This window comes from Rissa tridactyla, chromosome 8 (assembly GCF_028500815.1).
Source record: "Rissa tridactyla isolate bRisTri1 chromosome 8, bRisTri1.patW.cur.20221130, whole genome shotgun sequence".
NCBI lineage: Eukaryota > Metazoa > Chordata > Aves > Charadriiformes > Laridae > Rissa > Rissa tridactyla.
In genome coordinates, this window is record NC_071473.1 from 34,203,337 (window position 1) to 34,219,546 (window position 16,210).

General features: G+C 34.6%; 1 protein-coding gene across 4 annotated transcripts in view; it reads left to right on the forward strand.

The window, feature by feature from the left end:
- Positions 1 to 16,210, forward strand: part of CDC14A (cell division cycle 14A) — a 63,575-nt gene that overhangs the window by 28,767 nt on the left and 18,598 nt on the right. For 3 of the 4 annotated variants that reach the window (XM_054210602.1, XM_054210599.1, XM_054210601.1), the window contains 4 exons: positions 6,826 to 6,892; positions 9,058 to 9,120; positions 12,396 to 12,483; positions 14,382 to 14,612. In XM_054210602.1, the coding sequence (XP_054066577.1) occupies positions 6,826 to 6,892; positions 9,058 to 9,120; positions 12,396 to 12,483; positions 14,382 to 14,612 (449 nt within the window). The remainder of the gene's footprint in view (positions 1 to 6,825; positions 6,893 to 9,057; positions 9,121 to 12,395; positions 12,484 to 14,381; positions 14,613 to 16,210) is intronic. The other variant, XM_054210600.1, reaches the window with a different exon arrangement.

Consider the following 16,210-nt stretch of genomic DNA (forward strand, 5'->3'; position numbering starts at 1 on the left):
TTGCAATTAATTCCTTATAATAATGATGATGATAGCAGTAGTAATAACAATTAAAAATGCTATTTCTGCTTGGCTGGTACCACAGTAACAAATTTAATGACATGAAAAAATTTCAAGTTAAATAATTATTCAAAGCAAATCCTTGTGAGTTTGAATTCATAAAATTCTGTTACAAAATACAATAGTTAGCTACTCTGGGATCAGCAAAGAAAGGGTCAAAAAAGACAAGAAACAGCAAGATTTTCTGAAGATAGCTTTATATTATATACAAAGCGCATTTCATGTTTCCCAGGCGAGAGAATGCAAACTGAAAATATTGAAGTAGGCAATGTTCGGCAAAGGGACTCCTCAGTTTTTTCAGTCTGGGTTGTCACAATGATTACAAAAGTATAATTATTTCATTCTGTTTTCAGCTTCAAGAGAAGAGGGCAATAAATGTATGGAGTAGGCAGCCTTCTGAAACATAACTCCTCTGCAGTCTTTGTCAGCGTGTTTCAAGCGCTGGGGGATAAATGATTGGCTAAAACAAAATCTTTTTTGGGAGGTGGTAGGTTTTTTGTGGTAGTTTTTCTGTGGTGTGGTTGGGGTTTGGTGTGTGTTTGGTTGGTGGTTGTTTTTTTTAACGCAAAGCTTTGAGTATTTTAGAGGATGGGAGGGAGGCAATCTTCTTGAGTAAAGCATTGCTGTTTCTAGAAGGAATATAATGTTACAAGATTTTGCTAGAAGAATTAAACATCTTGATTTCTTGAGCTTTCTTTCTTATATGGCGTGGGGCTGAAAAGCACTTAAGTTTCTTTTGGAGCTGCTTTGGACTGTGTCAGGTCTTGGCGCTGGATTAGAGCCTAAACAGATTCTGTTACCTGCAGCATAGTTTGTCCTGCTGGGAAAGAAGGCTGTGTAATCTAGCTGTATGAGAGGTGAAACAGAGGAGTGAGGAAATGAACTGAAAGATTCTGACAAGATAGGAGGCTAGGTAAGAAATGAGGAGTCTGATAGAAATGAGGAGTCTGATAGAGAGGGGATATTTGGGAGTTGCATTCATAGGACAAGGCTGGAATAGATACATAAGGAGCTTAAGAATTGCTGTGGCTCAAGTGGGATCTGGTGAGGGCCTGCAGTGGGACAATCTAGATTAGCTGGGAATGGGGAAGAAATAATTTATTCCTCCTTCCCTGGTTTTGTAAGGCCTTTGAGATTATTTTCACCCTGTGTCCATTCCAAGACATTGGGGACATCTCTGGTACAAAATACAGCATGATACAGAGGGTCAAGCAAATGAACCTGAGCTGGAAGCAGTAGCGCTGCCTTAGGTAGTATATCTGCTTAGCATCGAGCTGTGCTGTGAAGAAACAATTGGTGCTGTGAGAAAGTTTGCACTCATTCCACATCTTAAATGTCTTGAAAAGGACTAAAATGACTCTTATGTACGATGAAAAACATAACCCAAATGTCTTATCTCTTCCCTCCTATTCTAAGGTCTAGGAAGGAAGTAATTTAAGATAATAATCATCGGTATTCAGTACTTAATTGACCTGAATTTATTCTTGGAGCCTGGAACTTAGATATTATATAACTTCTGGAGTATATTGAAGTGCAAGAGTTTATCAGTGAGCAATGATCAGTTGAGTGTTACAGCTAGACTATTTAACAAGTTTTTTTAATTTGATATCTGAAGTGTCTTCTATTTAGAAAAAAAAATCGACAACTTGCAATAGGTAGAAGCTGCAGGATTGTCAGATTCTTTATGGAGTACTGAGGTATGTTTACATGAAGTGATCACTGGGAAACTGATCTACTTTCATCTAGCTCAATGACCTCAAAAAACCCTTAATCGGCTTAGATCTTCAGCTGGTATTTCATTTAAAGACAGCTTCAGAAAATATTGTTCAGGGCTGGAAGGAAACCAGAATAGCCGTCTCACAAGATACGTGGAAAATTTTTTGGTTTGTTTTTATAATAGAAGAACTAAAGGCAAAGCAGGAGGATAGGGCACTACTGTCTTTGAGACACTTCCATCTTATTTCTGGCTGATTCACTGTCACTGGGTGATGCTGTAGTCTCTTGTAGATCTTGTACTGTGTCCTCTCATTTCCATTTCAGAAAATGGTGCTAACAGCATTTTAAATCATCATAAATACCAGTTTCCTATTGTGAAGCTAAGATTTAGATTTTTACCTCGAACTACTCTGTGTTGACTTTATATTAAAAAATATATAGATACATATTAGTGTTATTGTGTTCAGCCTCTAGATATGACATGAATTTCAGAGCTAGATTTTAATTTGTAGCTTTTGGGGTTTGTTTATTTATTGGCAAGTGCTGGGGAAACAAACTATTTTGCTATTGACAGTGCTTGGAGGTTTGGTGAAAGGGAAAGCCGTATGCAGTATTAGGTCGGCTGCAATAACTGTGAAATTGGATGTGGGATTTGCAGCTCTGTAATGCTGGCTCAGATTCATACTACATCTGTATCTCCTAGAAATACTCACATTTTTCTCATTTTGAAAGCAAAGAGGGTACTATCAGGTAATAGTTGGTAAAACACTGTTTAAAAGTCAAGGTGGTTATACATTTCACCATAAAAGACTGGAAGAATACTGTAATGAAATGTGATCAGCAACAGAAATCAGAGCACCCACACTGTAAAACCGTGCAGATGTCTGTATGTACTCTGTTCTATTACGAAATGAGGTCTTCCCTTCTCTTCTGTGCTTTTTTAAACACAGATTTCTGAGTTGAGCAGAAAGTAATAACGCTTGAAATCCAAATAGCTTGGTTTCCACTAGTAAAAACACCTAAATATTTTTGTATATTCATAAATAGTCCCAGTAAGTTAAAAATTACTACTGTCTTAAACGTAAGCACATGCATTAGTTGTCTGTAGGATAGGATGCTGACTGTGTACAATGGACAAAGAAGAATAAGTTTACATAGGAAGAATGTCCAGAATTAATTTTAATCTAAAATTATAGGCTTCATCAAGGTTAATAAAGGTTTTTTTTCTTTACAGTGCTTTCTCATAACTGTTAGTGCTTGCATTTAGTTTTAACTGTGGTACAAAGTGTGTCCCATTCAGAATCTATTGCATTTTATACAAGCTAAAATTGGTATTATTAATTATTGCTCTAAAACTTTGAAATGTATCTGTCATTGGTAGAAAGAAAATGCGTGCTGGTGGATCTAGTGCTATATAATTGACATCTGAAGTCAATGTGGTATGAGAATAGCTGTATTTCTAACAGGATTTTTGTGTAATGTTAGTACTAGTTCTGACAGTATCTGATATTTTTATCTATGGTCTGGAAATTTATACATCAGTAGGGAGGAAGATGGGTTGACCCAAGGAACGGTGAAATTGAACTAGCAGTTCTGCATTAGTTTTTAATTATTTAGTTTTCTCCAGTAAATGTATTAATTCAGGAAGATTCAGAAAATAAGAGGAAATTTTTTTTTTTTTTTAATATTTACAAAGCCACTTAATGATTTTACATGACTTCTGACTGATTTCTCTGGGCTAGAAAAAGAACTTGATAACTCAGCCTGGAGGAAGTCCTCTAGGTGACTGGGAGGGAGATTTGTTTTGGGTTTGCTTTTAACAAAGAAAGAATCAAAATAGTTAGTGACTTAAAATAACTTAGACAACTCCCTCTAAACAAAAAGATATTTTACTCGAGTAATTTATCTAAAACATTCAGGAAATCAGGTCATGATAAACTCTTTAATCTTTGCTTTTTGAGTATTCAAGGTCTTTCTAGACATGTAGTTGGCAGTAAGATTTGTATTAAGCATCTGTCCTCTCTAATACTTCTGCAAAATGCTCTTTGACTATACTCTAAAGGAATACTAATACTTCTCTGGAATAATATAAAATCATCTGTTTGATAGGAAGATGGAATATAAAAAATGTCACTTCATAAGTACACTGTGACTTTGTTTCATAAATAAACTAGTTTTTTATACAGGTTTAATGTTTAAAACACCTCTGTGAAGTGCTTTTTGTTGCTTGCTGTGTGTTCTGAAACTTGGGTTTCATCTAATACCGAGTCCACGAGCACTTGCCTTAGCTGTACTTCAGATATCTCTCTACTGTGTCAATGGGTCCGGCACGCAGAGCCCTCATGGATTATACGTAAAACTTCTGCCAGATGAATTTCTTTGTTCTTACACCTGAAATTCAATACCTGTGGATACCTTGGCTTAAAATTCTGAAGCATAACAGTAAAGTTTCAGAAAGAGGTTTTTATCTGGAATTGATTCTAATCAGGCGGTTTTACTTCTGGAAAATAGAAAAGAAAATATGCATATTCCTGGATTTACCCTGAAAAGGACCGGGAGTGCTAAAATAAAAATGTCTATGGCTTGAAGGAAAAAAACATGCATAGATTTTGTTCTATTTTCTCATTTTTTGAATCACTGTAGAAGGAAATTTTATGATTTGCTTGTGTTTTCTTACCAGAAGATACTTGAGGGGCAGAGAGAGAGAAAAAGAGATTATGGCAAGGTCTGATATAATACACTCAGTATATGCCATGGCTCATCAAAAATCATGCTTTCCCTTGAAGCATTAGGTAATATTAAGCCACCACTTCAGGTGTTATTTCACTACCATGCTGTACTGTCATTCGTATCTAGTGTTTGTTGATTGTTTCATTACATTATCCATTCTGCCACAAAAGATAGATGGGGGTGTGAGTTTTTCAGATGGTAACTCAGTGTGTTGCATTCTTTAAAAAAAACCATTAGAATACTGCTATTCTTTGAGTTTCTGGGAAATTAGGGTTAGATTAAACAGCTTTTTACTTGTTCATTCCAAAACTTTGCCTATTTGGAATTTTCCTGTCTTTCTGTTATTTCACGGTGTATGGATGGTAAGTCTCAGCAGAGCTGTCCTCTCCAGTCAGAGCACACCTACTTTAATGATTTAGGTGCACAGCAACAGAAATGAGACGTTTGAGGCACGGATGGTGTAGGCAATACATGTTAGCTGCCAGCATGCGCGTGCATTCCACTGGTAATAGCCGTCTGTGGGAACTGTAGCTAAGAATACTGTACACCTGGAATTGTGATAGGCTTATCTTGCGCATCTAGGTCAAGTTCAATGTCCTCCCTCCCTCTCTCCTCTCCCTTCTCCCTCTCGCTCTCACAGCACTTCTTACTAATATATTAGAGATGACATGGCTTTTTTCCCAGTATTGTTTTTATGTACTGCATTATCAAATGCCTTATCAGTTGAAGAAGTAGTTGTATACATGTAGGTAAAATAAAAATTTTATTTTGTTATAGCAAAATAACAGGTAATATAGAACATGTCTGCTGCAATCTTATCTTCTATTTATATTTCTCTAAATACTTAGTTTTGTGGTTTACGTTGGTTTAGGTTTTGTTTTTTTCTGTCAGCCCCCTCAGAAAACTGCTACAGCTTTTGAAAATTGTCTGCTGTGTATGTGCTCCCGTGGGGGCCTTTGGATTTTTTTGCTCAGAAGGCCTTTTTGTTTGCTAAAATGCTTTTGTGCTAAAATCATCTGTTATCCAACTTTCCCCAGTCAAAACTTCATTGTCTGTAAAGTTTGTATTTTACAGCTTTGGTTATGTTCTGCTTATCTACTGTAATGAAAATACTTTATGGCTTTTAATTTTGAAAAACTTTCTTGTTGGATTTGAATATTTGAAGGTTTATTCACACTTTGAAGTTCCCATTCTAAAACACTGTGACTAAGTATTTTTTAATAATCTAGTAGCTTGAAAACTTTTCTAGAGTAGCCTTCCTGTAAAATGACACTACCAAAATTGTAGCTTTTAATTTTCTTAAATACATTTTCTATGAACACTGCTTGCTCAAAACTGCTATACTTTTTCTGCCCTTAAAGAATGGTTGAGAATATTTTACTCTTAAAGTACTTGGGATTGAAGGAGCATATCAATATAACAAATTCCCATCTACTTACAGCAAGTAGACTATCAAAAAATAGAAGTTTTCAATGAAAGATTAACATTTTGAATCACTTGTAGATTAAAGATGTATCTGGCTGAAACCTAAGATTTTGCTATTCTGATAAATTGCAGTTCTTAGCATTTTGGATAAGATAGCTTAGAGCAAAACTATAAAAGACTTTTTTAATGAGTAATTAGGAAATAATTTGCCCAGGCAGAATTTTGTTAAAATTCAAACCTGTCTGAAGCAGACTTTGAAAAATACTTTTTCTTTTTTCCACAATACATTTGTTGCTGTTATTTTTTAGTGGTATTATTTATTTTTATGTTGATGTCTCTTACTACTTGTATGTTTTGCCTTGGGGTATCCTGTCATCTTTTAAAGAGAAATTATTATTTTCGTAGTGGCAGAACTAAGGTCAAGTAGTTTTAAACTTAATTGCATCTGGATATATAATTAAGAGCCTGTGAATGAAATCCACACTAGTAGTCTATTTGCCTTTCCTTTTTAGACAGTGCTACTCAATCAAGACTTGAATAATGGTTAAAGCAAGTTTTACTTTGTTTGATACTATCCTAACACAATTGAGAGATGATGCAAAGCTTCCTGTTCCAGGACAACATAAATAATTTTGTAAAGGGCGTGTAGTCAGATGAAGTAAAATTTGCACTTAAAATAATTTGCAGTATCTAACTGCGTTTACACTGAGCTACATCTTTGGTAGGGGAGAGCTTTAGCATGAACAAGCTTCTAAAAAGATGTCATCTTTGAACTTTAATTCAGGTTTCTCAGAGGTGATTGAATTACTTGAATATACTCTGTTGTGTGCTACCTTTCCCTGGGTTCTTAAAGTAATTCTGTATGTATTAAATTTATTTGCATTAAATCTGTAGGGATGCTTCATTTGGGAACTGCACGTACAATCTTACGATCTTGGACTGTTTACAGGGAATAAATAAGGTAATAACAATTTTCCTTAGCAAAACATATTTAAATTGACTTTTAAAACATGAAGGAAAATACTGTTAAAAAACATTAGAAAATCTGATTTCAAAGCAAAATGTGTGAACGAGTAGTATGCTGTCATGAAGCCCGAGGTGCTGAGGACCGTGTTTGAGTAGTGACAATGGAAGGTGACACTTCTGCCTGGCCTTTGACAGCTTTCTGAACTGCACCTTCTGAATTGGAATGTGCAAATGCACCAGGCCTGGCTGGGGGCACTTCTTGACTCAACAGTGGAAGGCAGTGCACTAGATCTGCTAGTAGATCATTTATAATCACTGGTAAAAGGGAATAACATAGGTTGATAAAGTCAAGTGAGACAGACATCTTGGTATACTGTGATTTATTCTACGCAGTTTTTGCATGTACTTGACCCCAACTTTCCCCCAAAACACTTGATTCAGTGTTTGACACTAGTCTGTTCGGAATTTTTTAAGAAGAATGAAAACTAGTGTATTTTACTAGTGTTAGTAACTGTCAACAGTCCTGGTCCTGGACATTAAAAAAGCTCCAGTATTGCTTTTTTAAAAATGTTACGTTACATCTTAATTGGCAACCTTGTGTTATAGGATATCCTGCATACTATATAAGCAAAGATTAAATTTTATTCAGCATTTCCTGGTGATCTTGGTGTATGGAGCAAGCTATATGAGCAGTTCTGTACAGACACTTTATAGACTATTTGTAATTCTTAAAAGTATGGCAAAACAAATGTTTCTTAAAAATTGAAAAAAAAGAGAACAAGCTTAATATTTTTAGTTCTGTGGGGGTGGGAAAGGAGCTGTCAGTTAACACCAAGACTCTAATTTGTGTGGCATTCTACAGATCCTGAAGCTCTGTGAAGCAGTTGGTGCAGTCACTGTAATTTATCTGCAACAAGCACGTCAAAAGGACTTTAAGAATCAGTTTTTCCTCCTTTGTTCCCATAAAATTTGTTACTGAATTTTTGTCCAGTTCACCTACAGAGGTAAAAATACTTTGAGCAGAAACCATGCTTTAATATAAAGTAAAATCTTAGTCTACCTGGGTAAATTTGGTGTTTGCATGCCCATATATCATATACATGTAATTCAGGGGGGCTACAAATTCTGGAGTGCAGCCAGCCAGCCATGCTTAAATGAAATACATTTTTCAAAACCAGCTGTTCAGACAAACCTCTCAGTATCTTAGGTTTCATGATGGATCCAATCATTGAGCTTATGTTGTCTGTAACAAAGTTATTTTTGTTTTTGTCTTAAAAAAGGTGCTCTAAATGTAGCAAATAATGGCAGACTGATGATTATTGGTTTTTAAATCATAGATCTGTGGTGTGGTTTTTTTATGACACCTTAATCCCACAATGTTGTATAATAGCTATACTTCTCAGAATGTAGTAGATTCAGTATAAATATATGCTGCAGAACTGTCTTCCACCTATTCCTGGAAAAAAATCGGGCTATGAATTCCATATTCAAAGAATTGTTTTTAGTATCATATTATACACAAATCTTTAGTACAAAATCGGCATATTTAATAATAGTACAGTAATCAAATACAAAATATGACTTCTTTCAGCCCTGTAATAAATACTGTCTAACGTAGTGAACGTCATTCTATCAGTGGAATGTGTATTAAAAACAAATAATAAAATACATGCTATACACAGTACTGTATTCTGTATATGCCATTTTCCCCGGGTATTGTGGTGATAAAATCAATAAACTCTTAATGTTCTATATTTTGTTATGTCCAACTGCATGAAAACATATTCAGCATACAAATAATTGAATGACTGTATGACAAAAAGGGAATTGCTTTTTAATATGTCATCTGCCTTACAGAAAAAAACACAAATAGTGGGGTGGGGAGAATCAGTTTTATGATTTAAGTGATATGCAACAAACTTATGTCCCATCGTAATGTCTTTGAAGGGGAAATAATGAGCCTGACGTGCTCTCGTGACATTGTTGGAGTTTTTGTTGTCTGTGTTGTTAACCTGTGCAAAATGTAATGTTGTCTTAACATAGAGGCTTCAGTAAGCCAAAAGTACACTTAGTGATTTAGTTTTGATTCTCAAAAACAGTGTTATAAAATGAGTTTAAATATCATATTTCAGAATAAACTGACACCTTGTTGCCTTTTAGGCCTTGCAGCATGGATTTTTTGACTTTAAGACATTTGATGTGGATGAGTATGAACACTATGAGGTTTGTACATTTAATGAGTTGAATGTGTTTGGTTTACCTAAAATGAGTTAGAATATACAGTATCCCACAACTTAAAACATACTGGAAACACATTTTAATTCAAGTAAAACCCAGTGTTCATATGCAAGGTATGTACATCCCAAGCTGTGTACTGTATGTGAAAAACATGCAGGATGAATATCCTTGCAATTTCAGTGCATCACATAATAAGTCTACTGTTTTCTCATAACCTTTCTGGCTTCTGGGACCTCTTTCATGCTTTCCCAACCTTCCCCCAGGACACGATCCAAGGTCTCTCAGCTGACCCACAGAATCTGTGTTTTCTTTCAACACTTGAGCTGCTTCTCGAGATGCTGTTAGTCACAAATACATGATAAATTTTTATAGCCACATAGATTAAGCACCTTTTGAGCTTTTTTAGTAAGGATGCATTACATGGGGATTGCAGTAATAAAAATACATCCAAAATATTTCCCTAATGAAAGCTAACAGATGCCATTTGTTATTCTGCCAGCCTTCTTACAACTTAAGAATAGATACTCTGAATGACTCTAGATGCTTCTAGGACTTTGTTCTGTAACATACACAGCTTTATCTGCTAGTAGTAGACAGTTATCTCAAACTATATTGCTACCAAGAACCTTTAAAATATCTCTGCTGCCCTTGTGAACTGGGCTGTGTACAGAGGAAATGGCAGGCACAGAAGGTTTGCATCAATCTGGTCTAGAAAAGTTATGTGATCTTTGTCTAGTATTTCCCACACTCAAAGGAAGGGAAAGGGCTTTTATTGAAATCAGTGACAACCATGTAGTTGTATTGGACCTTGTCTTTGGAACGCCCTGAAGTTCCTGCAGCTGCATTAGTTAAGGAGAAAGATATATGAAATAGAGGTGTACTAAACATTTGAATATACATTAAACTCTCTTCTTAAGAGTTGTGTTACTTTATTGAAGCCAGTATTCATCCCCTCAGCCTCTCTATTGCAATTTTCAGAGAACTTGGAAATAATGAGAATAAACTTGCTGAAAATGTCTATTTAAAAATTTATTCTCTTAAGTTGAATATTTCTAATATCAGGCAAGTTTTAGGGATAATTGCTTTTCTTAAATTTCTGTAACATTTGATAAATAACTGTTTTACAAGCAAGAAGATAGAGGTGAGAGAGCATATCTGAAATACATACAGCTATAGGAAATGCGTCACAAATATTCAAGAAAGGGTGAAGTCAGGGGAGGAATAAACAGTGGAAAAACTTAATTTACAACACAAATTATACAAATCTATGGTGGCTGCAGTAGGCACACTATAACGTAGCTATTCACAAAATTTAAAAGCATTTGTAGAAGGATGTCTGTGTACCGTAATGTTCCATAATGATTAGATTGAGAAATTGGTATAGCCTTTGCTGAATTACTAAAATTAAATGAACAGTAACTAAAATTTAAAATGCAACATTTCTTATTTTTTTGCTTAATCTATGTACAAAAGGAAAACGTTTGTTCTAAAAAAAAAAAAAAAAAAAAAGATGATGGTTGGGAATTCATAGGAATCTGTATATATAGGTGTTAATCTGCCTGAAAAAAGTGGTAAAATAATTGTCTAGTCTAAAGCTATCCCATTATCTTGTTTAATGCTTGACATTATTTTAGCTTGTGAAAAGTATATATGTGTGAATAATGTTTTAAGTATGCTGCCCACTGTCTGAGTTTAAGAAGCAAGAACTTGGAATCATCTTTTAATTTTTTGTCCATTTTTTGGTCTGTCTTCTATTATTTTATGCATGGTCAGCTTTGTATGTTTCAATATGTCCTGTGCTATATTTCTAAAACTTTAAATGTTCCAAGTTTTTGCTATGTTAGGTCTTCAAATGTGTAGTTATGTGGAGAAAAGTTGCATAAGACTTAAAGGGGGCAGGCTAAAGGAAATGCTATTTCACATTAATAGTTCTTTCAGCTTACTACACTATCAAGGCAGCTAATTCCCCTTTTGTTGGACTAGATGTAAAATACTCAAGTTCTCTTTTTAAAAAAAAAAATAATGTTGTTTGCATGTAATGTTGAGTATATATACACACATACATATATATCTGTAGTTCAGATGGGTTAAAGTTTTAATTATTCGCAATAGCCTATGTAACTATAAAGAACTATTTAATTCAAAAATAAAACTGGTAATACAGATATAAAAATACTTCTGTGGAACAGGACTTCTTCCTTGAAGGGGGTAGAGGTGCTACAATGTTGACATTTCAGCCTGTGATACAAACTGGGGGGGCGAGGGGTCCTGACTTGGCAGAACTTGGGTTCACTAGTCCTTATGCAACCTTGTTAACTTCCAGGAGTTTTCACTGTGTGAGGACATTTGGAGCAAGCCTAATGGGCTTAGCTAAGCAAACACTTGGTGAATTGATAACAGTAACGTCTATTACCAGAATCTTTCACTCATTAGGATGTTTTGATTTGCTTGAGAGCTAAAAACACAAGCTTAATAATGCAGTTGGACTGAGTGCCGTGTCCTTAAAAGTCACGCTGAGAATAACTGAATAACTGCATTGCCAAATGAAGAATGAGCACTCCTCAATTTAAAAAAAAAAAAAAAAAAAAAAAAAGGCAGTTTTGAACTTTAGCTAAGTATTTCCAAAGAAACTTCTAGTTTTGGCACTGACAAAATCTGCAGAGCCTTTTTGAAGTTTTACATGCAAAACATTACAGTTTGAAAGTTGGGGTTTTTTTTTTTATTTAGTCTTTTTATTTGATTTATACTTTGCTTCTGTGATTACTGGCTCATCAGAGTTTATGCCAATATGTAAATTTCAGTTTCTACAGGGAAAGAATAATTGTTTTTGAAGGCTAATTGGTTTTTAATTTGTTTTCTGTGAATTGGGTTTTTTAACCAGTGCCTTACGGGGAAGTGTTTTTCCATATTCTTTGATTAAAACATACAAGAATGTTGGTGTTTGTTAGTGTTGTTATAAGTAGGTATCTTAAAATGCTGAACCCTCTACGGGAGAAATATCTGAGGTATAGGATCTTTCTGCTTTTTTTTGAAAATTAAGCAAAATTTTTTGCGTTTCACTTTATTAAGAGACTTCTGAGAAGCAGCGAATGATTAGTTAGCTTGTCCCATATAGGTAAACTAGATAATTACATTTGAAGTGTTTCATTTTAATGCAGAAAGAACATAGTAAAAAGTAAAATAAAATCTTGAGTAATTTTTTTAACTTTGTATGTGCAGTTATAAAATGCCTTTCTCTTTCTCTTCTGAAATTTTTATAGCGAGTGGAAAATGGTGACTTTAACTGGATTGTTCCAGGAAAATTTTTGGCATTTAGTGGACCACATCCAAAAAGCAAACTTGAAAATGGTATGGTGTATATTTTAATACTGTTCTATGATCCTGTTTTTTTCCAGCGTGTTAAACAGTCACGGCAAATGAGCAGAAGATAATAGAGGTTAGAGATATAGATTAATTTTCATCTTCAGAAATAGAACTTAATTCCAAAGGTTTTAGAATTCTTTTTTGCTAGAGGAATTCTAATTCTTCTAACAGTCAGTGACTTTCAGTGACAAAGTGCCTGAGAAATTCAGGTCCCTTACTTTTCTTCTGGAACCTGACACCTGCTACATTAAGGTGTCATAATTCTGCATGCAATAAGTATGCAGAATTAAAGGTGAGTTACATAAAGCAAAGGAGACCGTATTAAGAGTTTTTGTAACAAAGGCCAGGAAAGACTTTAAAAAGCAGCTTGCCTTTACTACTGAAGATTCTTGGGATAATGGGAAGAACTTATGTGATTCTAGTGGAATAAAAAAAGGAGAAACTTGACCAACAGAGGGAAAGTAGAGATTTGGTCCAGCTAAAAGGAGAATCAGTCATTGAAAAACTATAATCAGATTTTTTGCTGAATTTCACCTTATTCTTTGTACCCTGTAATTTTTTTTCTATGTGAGCATGGGTTTTGTTTTTTGGTTTTGGGGTGTTTTTTTTGTTGTTGGTGGGGTTTTTTTTCCCCTTCTGCTCTCACATGTTTTATTAATGGCTGGAATGCTGCTAATTGCATAATGTCCACTGAAGATTTAAACAAAATCCAGGGAAAATATTTAGATTGGTTTGAGTTTCTTCCCCAATCAGTGTTACAGTCCCCTTTTGCAGAATTTTTTTTAAAATTATTTAAATTGTTCCATGGAATTTGGAAAACCTGTGTTTTATTTTTAACATGTATATAACTAAAAATCACTAAGTTAATTACTAATGTTTAAAATCCAGTTATGAGGCTAGAAATAAGCCTCACCTAGTTGAGTGCAAGTATACGTTACAAAGCTACATTTTTCTCATTATGTTGTAACTCTAATTGCATTTACTAATGCATATATGACTTGTGGAAGTGACCCATGTTTTGTGAGGAAGCTTTTCAATTTTATTTGAACAGAAATAAAAATTCTGGAGATAAACCAGGGAATTTGGTTAATGACAGACCTTCTGTTTTTTGTGGTAGCTATGTTGTTCCCGTGTTTTGTTTATAAGACTTAATTGTTAATGGAAAATAATAAACTACATTTTTCATATGTATACCCTAAAGACGTGTGCATGTGCACACGCTCCCTCACGTTCTCGTCAACAGGGAACATCTATTTGGTGAAAGTGTAAGCAGTTGTGCTGTGGTTCGTCTTGAACCCTCCCTGCCCCTTGCCCCCCATCTTTATCTAGAGGATCCTTTTGTCTCTCAACTGCATGGAGGCACTAAAGCTTTTTTACTTCCCAGTGGAGCAAGAATATTTCTGGTACTACAGTTCATCCTTTGACTGTTCCTCTTGTCCATAGTATAGATCACCAATCTCTTTTCTTCATAAACACAGTGTTTCCTTTTAAAGCACGTTCTTTTTCTTTGATCTGCAGCTTGACTATAGATAAACAGCTGGGCTGAAATGCTGAATTCATAAATGCTCCTAGCATTATGTAGAAAACCCTACTTGTAGAGAGGAATAGGCTAGGAATAGGCTAGACAGGAGACAGTACAGTGTTTCACATATGCTGTGCTTTAGGGTTTTTTTTCTGATCCTTTTTTAAATATAGTGGCCTTCATGAGCATTTTGTGGACAATTCTTTTATATAATTTACCATGTTTATTCTGAATAAAATATTCAGGCATTTTCAGTATTAGCATGTTTATAATTCAAAAAAGGCTTTGTCTGCTATTTTGGTTAGTAGGACTTTGAACTTCATCTGTGACATTAAATGATTGTTTCTTTATTTTTTTATAGGTTATCCTCTTCATGCACCTGAAGCCTACTTTCCCTATTTCAAGAAACATAATGTCACATCAATCATAAGATTAAACAAAAAAATTTATGAGGCAAAACGCTTTACTGATGCTGGTTTTGAGCATTATGACCTGTTCTTCATAGATGGAAGCACACCAAGTGACAGTATTGTTCAGAGGTTCCTGAACATCTGTGAAAATGCTGACGGTGCTATTGCTGTACATTGCAAAGGTATGCGGATTTAGTTATTTCTCAGATTGAAGTTCAAAATAGGTATAAATCCATAGAGCTTATTCCAGAAATAAAGCATTTAAAAAGTAGCACTTTCTGGTTGTGAAAGTAATATTGCCTTATGATACATGCTTATGATATGACAAATATTTGTTACTTTCATGTGCATATTAAGTTCTTTCATCCTACACTACTACTTACAGTAACTGACAGTCTGTTGTTCATTGTTCTGTTTTTTCTTAATATCATTTGAAGGCGTGAATTTTAGTTGATGGAGATTTCTCTTTCGTGGTATGCTTTCACAGCATTATGATAATTGGTTAGGAAATGCAAAAGACTGAAAGGTTTTCTTTGTGCTTTTGGACTGTTCTACATTTTTCTGTGGAGCATGACTTCCACATTTCAAATTAATGTGAGTTATTGTGATGCCAGCATTTCAAACCAGCCTATTTCAGCAAATCAGCCAGAAAATACACAAAACATGTTTAGTAAAGAAGGATTAACAAAGGCTTTGAAGGGTACAGCTTGATTTATGTTTAGAGTTGTGTAAGGACATTGTGGAGACGAATGTCTTGCTGATGTCAAACAAGAATAGTGGTATTCATTCATAATTTTTCCAGGAACAATAAACGTGCATATCAAAGATAAATAAGTTTACTTGCTAACAACTTGATACTGTGGCTAGAACCCAGAAATTCTGCCATTAATAAACTGGGCATCTGCTAATTGACTAAATGAGAGTATAAATTATTGATTAGCAGGGGCAGATTGTTATTCTCCAGGCTTAGTTGCTAAAGGAATACAATACGCTTTTCTAGTGACTCGGGTATGCACTTGCTAAACGGAAGTATTTTTGGTCTTTTGTCTGACCATTTAATAAGCAAACTAATAATCTTATTCTTTTTAGGTTTTTTTTACAGCCTTTTAAATAAGCTTATACAAAGTTAAATCAGCGGTTAACTCAGAGTTAATGAATTATCTGTAGTTTTCTTGTATTCTTACTGAAGTATTCCAAGCACAGCTTCCACACTAGAAATTGCTTGTCCCAGAAGTTATAAATAGTTTAATGTAAAGGATTGCTATAGAAAGTTTGTACATTAGCAGGATCTTAGAGAAAAAAACTGAACACTTAGTGATATAGGCAGTTGGTAGATGTTACCTGCAATTTTCAGAGACCATTTTCTTATTCAGATGTATGTTTAGTATACTACAGCTCTCAGTTATCTATTTGCAAGTTGCTTTCCTTTTGCATTTAAAAAACCCCCAAACCTAAAAATCCAAGCCTAAAACTTTCCCTCTAAGAATACTTCCCCTTTTTAAACAATTCTTCAGAGCTAGTCTTCCAGCATGCAGTTATGGAATCTCACTATTTGTGAACTTTTATCTGAATCATGTTAACTTTCCAAAAAGTCACAGCAAGATTTAGTTATTGGTAAAATGTTAAGAGCTTGTAGTTGAGTATAGAATTGTCAGCAAGGATGTCTGGCTGCTTAGGGAGTTTCTATTTAGAGAGTTGTTACTGCATAAACAATAGCTGGCCACCATGAGACTCTAAATTACAAATATTGTATTTGTGTGAAAATAAGGTTTAAATAGGG